We start from the raw sequence: 12,223 nt of genomic DNA, 5'->3' as shown, positions 1-12,223 counted from the left end.
ACTGGTTGCGCCTGTGTTTAGTGATTGCAAAATAATCTGAATCCACTCCTGCCTGGGATGGAGTTTATTACGGTGACAAAAAAGGGGCTGGCTTCTAGGAATTATTTCTTGAGGTAAAAATTTACTGGAAAATATTTTGTCTTGAAATTACTTAAAATGTGATCCAGTTTGATGTAAATTATAAGTTATGCAAAAAATGTGGAATAATAAAGGATTACTCAATTCTAAGTTCAAAAGTACATTTATTTAAAATGTGGGCAAGATATCAATATAAAAGAAAACAGAGTATAAGAAATAAAAATAATCAAAGTACAAAACATTTCAAGTCTTTAACATCCATAATTTAGAGATAGCAAGGTCTTTATTTACACCATTTTATTTCTAGTTGAAGTCCCGTAACAGTTTTGTGAAAACATTTAAAAACCTGGCAAATGAATCATAAAACCTAATGTGGGCTCTTAAAGTCATATAATACAAAACATAATTTATGTTTCCTCAGAATAAAATTGCACATCTTAAAAAGATGCAGTATATTTATTATATCTGTCTTCCTGCTTTACAGTCTGATCCCCCAAGAAAGCAGCTGGAAAACAAGAGCACGTGAAGAAAGCACGGCAGCTCCTTGCCAGCCAGACAGCTGGCCCCGCACCGCAGGAGTCAACACGCGCTGCAGCCTAGATGCCATCAGTTAAACTTATACGTAGGCTTGTTGAGGAAAACAACTTTCAAACACAAGGCAAAAGAAAAACATGAAACCAAGGGTTCCAACATTCATCACCCAGTTTCAGGGACACCCTCGTAGGAATGCTACAGCCTCTTTCTTACCATTCAAACCAATCGCTCTGCTGCACACCCACATCACAGGAGGGCCTCAGCCCTGACACACAGGCTCGCTCAGCCCAGGGACATCAGCACCTGTGCCAGCTCCCCAGGGGGATCCATCATGCGGCCAGAGCAATGCGGCCCAGCAATAGCTGAAGTGTCCTTTAATTAACATGTACACCACACAACCCCCAAAGGCTGACATCCCCAAAGCCCCAACACAAACAACTGATTCCTACCTATTCCTTCTGGAGCAGGTGCTGACCTCTGCAATTCTAAACCGTCCGCTTTGGGCAAAATTATCAAGTTACGGATATGAAAAAAGGCCCCCAAGGTAATACTCACAAGTCACCCCTATAACTTTTAAAGCAATTTCTTCTGAAAGTAAATGTAGTATAGAACAGGCTTTCACAAATACAAATATGAATGCCAGAAAAAAGTCTGGAAAAAATGCAAGAGTACATATTGTATAAAAACCAAATGCTTATAGCATATCTGTAAAAATTTAACAGGCCTCTCATCATTCCTATCAGTAGCTCCTGCAATAATTTTCTAATAGATGGTGGTATGGAATACACCAAGCTCTGATATGAATGATAACAGCGTTTCTGCACCAAGCCTCATTCCAACTAGGCAGGCTATTTATGGCTAAACATGACATTGGCTTCTGGGACTGAGGCAGATTTTACTTCTTTTTTTTTTTTTTAAAGACAGAGTTTCACTCGTTGCCCAGGCTATAGTGCAATGGCGTGATACTGGCTCACTGCAACCCCTGCCTCCCGGGTTCAAGTGATTCTACTGCCTCGACAAGTAGCTGTGATTACAGGTGCCCGCCACCATGCCCAGGTAATTTTTTTCTATTTTTAGTAGAGACAGGGTTTCACCATGTTGGCCAGGTTGGTCTCGAACTCCTGATCTCAGGTCATCCGTCTGCCTTGGCCTCCCACTCTGGGATTATAGGCATGAGCCACCACATCCAGCCAAATTTTACTTCTTAAAAGTGCTTTTCTCTCAGTGATATCAAGGTCTTCTGTCTACTAAAATAACCATAAGCTCTTTAGGGTCTTAACCCTAAAGAAAATGTTTGATAAATGTAATTAACCGGATGAATGTCAGTGTATTTAAATGTAAATATACTTAAATGTAATTACCTGGATGAAACAGGCACACACAAAGAGAACAAAACTCGGCAAGGACGGGCATCATTCTGACCTCTGTGCCTTACTGAAGTAGTGCTATCCCAACACAAAATTCCCCTGCGTAAGGAACAGTCCACTGAGGCTGACACTGGTCAGAGGTGGCAGAGGCTCCCACCCTCACAGAGGGGAGGAGCTCAGTCCTCCAGCCTCATTGCAGGAGCCACAGGGAGAAGTCCTGAGAAAACCCTGACAGAAGGCCCTCTGCAATGGGAAACGGAAGTTGAAACAGAATTTTCCTATAATGACCTGTAAGGCATGTTTTGCTTCACTGATGGGCTGTTCATACATTAAAATAATAATTCAGAGATTTTTAATAAGGAATTCAAATAACAGATGATGAGCTTTATTTTTTCCTGAATGTCTGAAATAGCAAAAAGTCTAAGCATGTCATTATTCTAAAGAATGACCTTTGCATTTTCCTGACATGTTGATAAAGTATTCATTCTGCCACTTCTATTTAGTAGAATTTATTTCCCATCCCAAAGTTCCTGAGTACAAAGACTATATACGAACTAAATTTCATTTTGAAAACTACAAACTCAAAAATGAGCTGATAAAAAGAAACATGTATTTATTTTTGCAATTATTTTCTATTTTACCTAATTGTCAAATACTTTAATACCTCCATAAACTAGACAGCACAGATCCTTTCTAATTAACATCACCTATTAAAACTGAACTCTCAGCAAGTTAAGAGAATGTTTCACTAGCAACTCAAATGAATATTCTGAAGAGAAAAGAATTGTTCACTGCATAAATCACAATAGCAAAGAAAGGAAAAATGGCTTGCCAAACAGGAAAGGTACTGCCTTTCCTAATCTGGGAAATCCATTTCATACCCAACCCATCTACTTTTTATTCTCTTTTGAAAAGGATATGATTCATAGTCCAGCGTTTGTGTGAGTACTCCGGTCAGAACGAACTCTGCATTGTGAACATCTGAACGGGGGGAAACAGAGACTGTTAGAGAGATCCACTGCTGTGTGTGCACACACACTCACATACGTAAGCAGGGAAACATACCTATGCCTCTGGCAAAATATTCTCGGCATAAATGAAGGTCATTTTCACAGGATATTAAAATTATTTCCGACAAACTCTAAGGAAAAGAAAATGAGTTTCTCAGTGACCGAACACTGATTCTGATACAGGGCAGTGACGGATTCGCTGGTGGACTCCACTCTACCCACCGAGTTCTGCTTGTGCTCCATGAGTTTCCGGAAAGATGGTTGCTTGGATAACACCTTTCCTCCTGCACACTCTACGATGGCCTTCATAGTGGAAAGACTTGGGCAGATTCCAGGTGTGATGTAAAAATACTTTGCCTAAAATTAAATGAAAATATATGTATTGTGTTCTTAAAATGCTTTAGAGTACATAATTTTCATAGATTCTGCCCTGAGATTTTTGACAAAATTTCTAATTTTATGACATTATGAAGCTACTAGTCTCCTACTAGCACTCAGTCTGAAGTGGAAGAGGAATCCAGCTATGTAAATGCGGAATTTAAGCATTTTCACATGTTAAGTATGCCTGAAGATGATTTAAAGTAACTAGAACTTAAGTCCCTAAAACAAATTGTTTTGTGAATAAGCAATAATATTGCAAATATTTTTCACAATTTCTATATGATTTTAAATCAGCATTATATTTCACCACACTTATCTGCCCAGCAACAGCCTCTGGCGTAGCATGCTGCCTGGCTTGTATCCCTTTTCTTTATTTTATCCGTATTATTTGAACTCAGAGCAGGAAATGATATTGATGCTTAAGATTTAATTATCTAAAAAGCTTGCTCCTGAGGATACCACTAAATACTATTCTATCTTAAACTGCAAATCATTTCTAATTCCTGTTGACTCCTTAAGAAGGTTAAAGAACAGATTATCTTTATCGATTTACTTAGTTCTTTGATACAAAAAAAATTCCTAACTGTTCTAACACTTATCTAACATTTAAAAATCTTTAGTTCTGAATTATATCTATGCACACTGAATATTTTCCCAAGTATCTTCTCCAGCTGAATATACATTTATTGACAATAGTATGAAGTAAGCAATGTCCTCTAAAGATTTATTAAAAGCAGAAAAACGAACATGCCTCTTAACAATTATTCAAAAACCTACTCCTTGAACAACTTATTTCTCATAGATGTATTTATTAAATTTGTGCACTTATTTTTGAACATTATAGTAAAGAAAAGTTCTCTAGAGAGGTGCTGTGGTTCACGGGAGGAAGACCTCCAGTGGCAATGTCCAAGAAGGAAGCCGAGTGGTAAACGGGATGCAGGGTGAGCCCAGCTCCTCTGGAAGTGCACTTCCCATCAAATCACCTGGTAGTTCCCTTCAGCAGGTCCATGCGTTATGCTTACTTGGACTGATTTACTTTTCCCTTAAAGTGTACCTTAAAGAGTGGAGAAACATGTGCCCGTTTTAAGGATTCTTCCAAGCTGAAAGAGAAAAGTACTTCTGCCTCAGCATCTCGGAGAATGTAGTTCTGCTCATCTGGAAAACAGAACAGCACATACTCTAAAAAGTGTGGACACATGAAGTGTGGCAGGTGTGACCCACAAAATTCTCACCCATATTCAGGTATGTAATATTACAGCTACATTTACCTGTACAACCTTCGGATATCTAAATCTCACCATTATATTTCATTTACTTCCCTCTAAAAACAGCCAGACCAAAAAAAGACAGGCAGGTATTTTTTCTCTTAGATCAGTGGTAATTAACCATTTGGGGTCATAAACTCTTGAAAAAAATAGGGCTGGGTGTGGTGGCTCATGCCTGTAATTCCAGCACTTTGGGAAGCCGAGGAAGGAAAGCTGCTTGTTGCCAGGAGTTTGAGAACAGCCCGGGCAACAGAGTGAGACTTCATCTCTACAGAAAAATTTTAAAATCAGCTTGGCATGGTAGCATGTGCCCATAGTCCCAGCTACTCAGGGGGCTGAAGTGGGAGGATTGCTTGAGTCGGGGAAGTTCGAGGCTGTGGTGAGCCGTCATTGCACCACTGCACTCCAGCCTGGGCAACAAAGTGAGATCCGGTCTCAAAATAATAGTAATAATTTTTTTTTTAACAACAAAAATGTAAAAAAAGAAAAAAAATTACTGAAAAATATGAACCCTCTTCCCAGAGCTGCTCCTCCCCCTCTTTAGCCCCCAACTGTGATTTTAATACACTATTATAGGAAGTTCACAAACTTTCCAAGCCCATAGATCTCAGGTTAAAACCTCCAGTCCTAGAAAGACAAGCTTTAAATAATTCCATCCAAGTGTGTGTGTGCGCACGCGCGCATATATATTAAAAAATGTTATATATGTTTTATATGTTATATATGTTATATGTATGTTATACACACACACACAAACTCAAGGACTTGTAGGACATTAGAGTCATTTGGCTGATAATCAATTGTGAATTTACCAAAATTTCAAGATTCACCAAACATACACTCTTTTTTTTTTTTTTTTTGACACGGAGTCTTGCTCTGTTGCCCAGGCTGGAGTGCAGTGGCCGGATCTCAGCTCACTGCAAGCTCCGCCTCCCGCGTTTATATCATTCTCCTGCCTCAGCCTCCCGAGTAGCTGGGACTATAGGCGCCCGCCACCTCGCCCGGCTAGTTTTTTGTATTTTTTAGTAGAGACGGCGTTTGCCCGTGTTAGCCAGGATGGTCTCGATCTCCTAACCTCGTGATCCACCTGTCTCGGCCTCCCAAAGTGCTGGGATTACAGGCTTGAGCCACCGCGCCCAGCCACATTCCTTTTAAGTACATAAAAATATACAGCAATTTATAAAGGATAGTTTTATCAATTTTTAAAGACTTCTGACAATTATTAATAATTGACAGATTTTCAGAGTTTTCATAGCAACATTTTAAGAAATGTGTCAAAAGTTAAAGATCACAAAATGTTTCAATCTTCCTATAAATGTCTCATATTCAGAAAACCATTTCTTCTCCTCCTCTTCCATTTCCTACCAACCAAACAGCATAATAAGGCAACTCAAATCCAATAATATATACATCAAAAGCAGAAAACAAGGAAAAGTGATTTGGGATTGGCAAACTGGGGTTGCCAAGATGACACATATTTTAGGATTTGTGGGCTATGTATTATTTCTCTTGCATATTCCTCTTCTCTTTTTTAAGCAATATTTTAAAAATGGAAAAACCATTCTCAGTGCATGGACCAGTCTGCTGACTGCTCTGACTGCTGGGCAGGAGCAACCACATCATGACAGAAACGCAGGGATCTGTTCACCAACGGTTAGAAATACAAATTCAATCCCTGAGTCAACCAGCGGGTAGATGGGCTTTTTAGGTGAAAGAAGATAAAAAATGTCTAAAATTTGGAGAAAGAAAAAATGATGAATTAAAAAACGAACAAAAAAAGTACTGTCACACATGAGATGGTGTATTTGAAGTGTTACTTTCTAGCAGAAAAACGAAGGCTGATATGCCTTCTGAAGAACTTGTGTGAGACCACCAAGTAGTAGTTAATGTTTATGATAGAGAAAATACCACTGAGCGTGGTGGCTCATACCTGTAATCCCAGCACTTTGGGAGGCCAAGGCGGGCGGGTCTCTTGAGGTCAGGAGTTCAAGACCAGCCTGGCCAACAGGGTGAAACCCTGTCTCTACTAAAAAATACAAAAAAATTTAGCCAGGTGTGGTCGTGGTGGTCCCAGCTACTAGGGAGGCTGAGGCAGGACAATGGCTTGAACCCAGGAGGCAGAGGTTGCAGTAAGCCAATAGCACTACTCCACTCCAGCCTGGGTGACAGACTGGGCGAGACTCTTGTCTTAAAAAGAAAAGAAAGTAACATTGAAAAATAAAATAATACAGCTAAGATGATCCTGTCACAGATGAGACATTGAGATTTTGGTTTTTTCAAACAGGGTTATGTTAATTTAGTAGTAGCAATGTAAAGACTCAACCTGAACATTAAACTTTTTATGGAAGTACAAAAGAAATGAGTATCCTAGAAATTATAATATTGATGTCTCAAATTTTGTTTAAATTACACATCAATATAAAATCCCAAAAACATGCACCTACCAAAACAGGTGTAGAAAAGAGTCCTTTCAACAAATGATGCTGGAACAACTGGACATCCATATGCAACAAAAGGAATCTGGACACAGACTTTACTCTCTTTTAAAAAAAAAAACTGACCCAAAAATGGAACATAGACCTAAATGTAAAATGCAAAACTATGAAACTCTTAGAAGGTAACACAAGAGAGAATCTAAGGGACCTTGAGTTTGGCAATGACTTTTAGATACAACACCAAAGACACAATCCATGAAAGAAATAATAAGTAACCTGGACCTCACCTATTAGAATGGCCAAAACCCAGAGCACTGACACCAGCACATGCTGAGGAGGATGTGGAGCGACAGGAGCTCCCATTCACTGCCAATGGGAATGCGAAATGGCACGGGCACTTCAGAAGACAGCCCGGTGGTTCCTTACAAAGCTAGACATACTCTTACCATATGATCAAGCAATTGCACACCTTGTTGATTTACCAAAAGGAGTTGAAAACATGTCCACACTAAAACCTGCACATGGAGGTTTTAGCAGTTTTACTGATAACTGTGAAAATTTAGGAAGAGCTAAGATGTCCTTGTGTAGGTGAGGGGCTGAACAGACACATTCTGACAATGGAATATTATTTAGTGCTAAAAAGAAATGCACTATCAAGCCATGAAAAGACATGGAGGAAGCTGGGACGTATACTGCTAAGCAAAGGAAGCAAATCTGAAAATCCTATATACTGTATGATTCCTAATATGTAACGTTCTGGAAAGGGCAAGACTACAGAAAGAATAAAAGATCAGTAATTGCCAGGGGTCAGAAGGAAGGAAGGAATGAGTGGGTGGAGCACACAGGATTTTTAGGGCAGTGGAACAACCCTATATGACGCTGTAATAGCAAAATCACATCCTTACACATTTGTTAAAACCCAATGACTGTTCAAGGCCAAGAGTAAGCCCTAATGTAACTATGGACTTTGGGTGACAATGACCCAAATATCAATGTAGCTTCATTAACAGTTAATAAACATTTCACTCTGGTGTGGGATGGTGACTGTAGTGGGGGTGGCAGTGTGTGTGCATGGGTATGGGCGGGGTATATGGGAACTCTCTGTACTTTCTGTAATTTTGCTTTGAACCTAAAACTGCCCTAAAAATTGTCTATTTTTTAAAAAGAATAATTATAAACTGGAAAAAGTCTCTTAGGAAATCCTAAAATATGGAAGATAAAATATGAAATATGTTTTCTCAATATTAAATGTTTATAACACAGCAAACACTTATTAACAGTGCTATAAAGAAATAAAAGCTAGTCAACCAAAACTTCCCATCAAATAAGAAACTGTAAACTTTATATACAGATAAAAGAACCAGATTTTCACAAACTGAAACTTGAAAAATTAAGTAAATGGGTCATTCACTAAATTGGCTGCTTGGCAAACTAATTTTCAAAGAATTAGCATGTTCTTGGTTGGAAAAGAAAAAGAATAAGCAAAGTCAGAAAGTAATAATAAAGATCTCTAAGGCTGGGTGTTGCCCAAAAGCAGCAGACAGAGCCAACAGAGGCTGGAACATTACAGACCCGCTTTCCCCCCAACCCAGGCTGCTGTATGCCATGCTCCCACAGCAGAAGCTAAGAAATTACACTCACTATCTCCATTAACCAATAGACTATCTCCTTCTAAATTTTATAACATTATACGAAATTGGAAACTAAAATGTTTCCAGTCATTGTTTCTACCATGTTTTTCTTCTCCCTTCATTGTTAAGTTTTATGTTTCATTAATATCTTTTTATTTTAGTGTCGAAAAATTTTCAAAATTTCAATTAAAAAAATTTCTAAATACCACTTAATACACGCGAGCCTCATTATTCACAGATTCCGTATTTGCCAATTTTCCTCCCCTCTGAAATTTATGAACCCACAATCAGTGTCTGTGGCACTTCAGTGGCCATTTGTGGACATACGTGGACTGGAAAAGAATCAGTTATCCACATGAACGTTCCTAGCCAGGAGGAACAAGGCCATGCCTTGCCTTCCTGTTCCAGCTGAAATGGTGAATAAGCATCCTCTTTGTGATCTATTTAGGGCTACTGTTTTCCAATCTGTGTGCTTTATATGTTGGTGATTTTGCTGTTGAAAATGTCCCCAGCCCTAAGTGCAAGAAGGCTGTGATGTGCCTTATGGAGAAAACGTGTGTGTTAGAGAAGCTTCATGCAGGCATGAGCTACAGTGCTGCTGATCATGAGTTGAACGTCAATGAATTAACAATATATATCGAATAAGGTGTCTTTAAACAGAAACACACATAAAACAAGGTTATATATGAATGGCTGATGAAAATGTGTTGAACAGAGGCTCTCAGGAACCTAACCCCATGTTTACCCAGAGGCTACAGTAGAGCATTCACTAACTCAGTGTCTGTGCAACTTTATAGAGCATAACTACCTGAATGACAAGAATTGCCTGAATATCATACTTGAGGATTTAGTCTTTTCTTCAGATTAATGATTTATTATTTCCTGTGTCTTACTGCCTTAGATACAGTATCATAAAATTTTAACTTTAGTTCTAGTTTTGCTATAAACAGCAATCTTAAGTATCTTTATTTTTCTAGGTTTTCTCATCTGTAAAATTAGACTACATGAACTTTAAGATATATACACTTCTAATTTATTTTCATAAACATGAATTATATTTAAAATCTGTGGCTAAAAATGTGACATGAATCTAAAATATTTTAAATTTAGAAGATGGATTTAATGATGACTTGTGTCTGTTAAGTGATAAACAAGGTGAGTTTAGCCACAAGAGTGTAACGGGACCTAGTAGCACCCCCTGAGGCCTTGCTTGCTCCACAGCCACACGCCTTGCTCTTCCCTTTGGCAGCTATATCTTTCTGCTTAAGGGGTCGGGGGCGAGGGAGACATAGGTGAGAAAGTGTGAGAACACGTCAATACAGGGCAAACACTGGCACAGAAAAATGAGCATGTGGATGCTCTAAACCAGGAGCTGGTAATCAATATAACTGCTACACGATGGAGTAGCCAGGGAGTTCAGTTTTAGTGCCAGCGTGGTTGGGGCAGAAAGACCAAATGAGAAAAAAGACAGAATTCGGTGAAGCTTGTCATGGGGCATGTGCCTCTTCACTGCTCGACCCAGACAGGGCCCAGGGGAGGATGGAGGACACAGCTGGGGAAGCTGAGAGGTGCTGGCCTAGACGACGCACTGGAAACACCAACTCCGCAGACACAGGGTGACGCCACCGCTATGCAGGACAGGGAGGGCACACAGCTCCCCTGGCTACACAGCCTCCATGAAGAAAAAAATCGCTTAGAATTTATACTTATTTTATACCTAGCAAGAGCCACTGCTATGCAGGACAGTGAGGGCACACAGCTCCCCTGGCCATACAGCCTCCATGAAGAAAAAAACCGCTTAGAATTTATACTTATTCTATACCTAGCAAGAGCCACTGCTATGCAGGACAGTGAGGGCACACAGCTCCCCTGGCTACACAGCCTCCATGAAGAAAAAAACCGCTTAGAATTTATACTTATTTTATACCTAGCAAGATTCTAAAAACATTGAGGTGTATATCAACCTAAGAAAAAACTATCTTTCACATACCAGCTCTAAATGTGACTGTTAGTAAAAGAATTTCTCTTCTGGGGCTCTGAACAATGGAAGATAGGCAAGAGGACATAGATGTCTTTCCCTCCTTATATAAACTGATATTCAGAGTGTATTTGAGTAGGACATTTACATACACCTGCTCTCTTTCCCAATAAAGAAAAAAATTATACTTCCCTGCACTTTGAAAAATCTCACTTTACAGCCAGATTTCCAAACAAAATATACTAACAAGAAAATAAAAAGAGGGACGTAGAGCTTGTTTCCCCCCTAATATTGTCCAATTTACCAAAACTTTTATACTTAGGGTAAAATGCAAAGACATCAATCAAAGAAATCACTGGGGATATGAAATAAATGTATAAATTTAAATGAATAAATTTTAAAAAATTAAATATTTGTTAAAAAAATAAATATTTGTTGGGATGAAAGAGATGATTTCAAGGAAAAAAAGTGTATTTGGCATTGAAAACAAAGTTACTGGTGCTGCTCCTTACCAATGAACTTCTGACACCTGAAGCATTCTTCCAGCCACTCTGGCGTCACTATGTGCTTCACGACAGAAATTGCCGTCAGGAACTTCACAGTGCGAGTCACTTTGCTGGCAATGAGATGCGTGCACTTCTGTGCAGACTCTGCAACCTCCCCACCGAGAATGTAGAGCTTCTAAAGGTCACAAGCACAGGTCAGAAATGAAAAAGTTCAGCATCCATAGAGCCACACTGCCAGAGAGTAACACAGAGGAATACCTAGCTCAAGACAAGGTTTATGACTGTCATTCTCAGCCACAGAAAACAGTGTGACAGGTAAGACAAAACCTATAACTACAGGAGAAAAATAAAAAGGAGAATTTATCATTTACATTTCTGTAGTTTAAATCCACACAAATCAAGATTAAAATATGAATTCTCCATCAAGCATCAATAACATATCTCCATGAATAAATTAAATGACATGAGAATGATGCAGCTCACTTCACAATGGAGAGTAAACAGCCAAGACTTGCTAGGCCGAAACTGGTGTTAATGAGGAACATTTACCTGCTATCTTTGTTTTGTGAAATGATGGCATAAAAACTGGCTAAGACTTGAGCATATAAAAAAGCGACCTCCTAATAACTATCCTCACATTTTCAAGGTGGAGAAATTAATTTGTTCTAAATGTATAATAGTAGCATTTATAATTGTTTATTTTCCTTAAAAAGGAAACCAGAAGTGAAATGTATGAATCCACCATAATACAGGTCAACTTATACTCTTAACCATCCTTTCCCTTACCAAACAAAACAAAATCCCATCATCCTTTGGGTTGTTATTTCAAAAAGTGTATTTAAAACCTGTGCCCATTTATCTAAACAAATACACAAACTCCCTTTGGCCTCACTCTACCCAAGAAAACTAATCTTGGGTAGACTGTGTTTCAATCAGAGAACTTGAAAAGACAGTTTTCCTTCATGCTGGATGTCTTTATGAATACGACACGGAAGGAGACTTGCAAATGTTCATGTGACTAGTAACATGGTTCTCGGC

The 12,223-nt window shown here is 38.9% G+C and overlaps 1 protein-coding gene across 4 annotated transcripts in view; it reads right to left on the bottom strand.

Annotated features, from left to right (window-relative positions):
• Positions 1-225: 225 nt before the first annotated feature.
• PAXIP1 (PAX interacting protein 1) overlaps positions 226-12,223 on the bottom strand; it is a 60,455-nt gene continuing 48,457 nt past the window's right edge. For 3 of the 4 annotated variants that reach the window (XM_033194824.1, XM_033194825.1, XM_033194826.1), the window contains 6 exons: positions 11,192-11,360; positions 4,425-4,525; positions 3,212-3,346; positions 3,045-3,120; positions 2,899-2,960; positions 226-699 (listed from right to left, as the gene is read on the bottom strand). In XM_033194824.1, coding sequence (XP_033050715.1) covers positions 685-699; positions 2,899-2,960; positions 3,045-3,120; positions 3,212-3,346; positions 4,425-4,525; positions 11,192-11,360 — 558 coding nt within the window. In that variant the 3' untranslated portion in view covers positions 226-684. Of the gene's footprint in view, positions 701-2,898; positions 2,961-3,044; positions 3,121-3,211; positions 3,347-4,424; positions 4,526-11,191; positions 11,361-12,223 lie in introns of all 4 variants that reach the window. The other variant, XM_033194823.1, reaches the window with a different exon arrangement.

This window comes from Trachypithecus francoisi, unplaced genomic scaffold (genome assembly GCF_009764315.1).
Source record: "Trachypithecus francoisi isolate TF-2019V2 unplaced genomic scaffold, Tfra_2.0 Lachesis_group4, whole genome shotgun sequence".
Classification (NCBI taxonomy): Eukaryota; Metazoa; Chordata; class Mammalia; order Primates; family Cercopithecidae; genus Trachypithecus; species Trachypithecus francoisi.
This window is presented reverse-complemented; position numbering and strand designations above follow the sequence as displayed.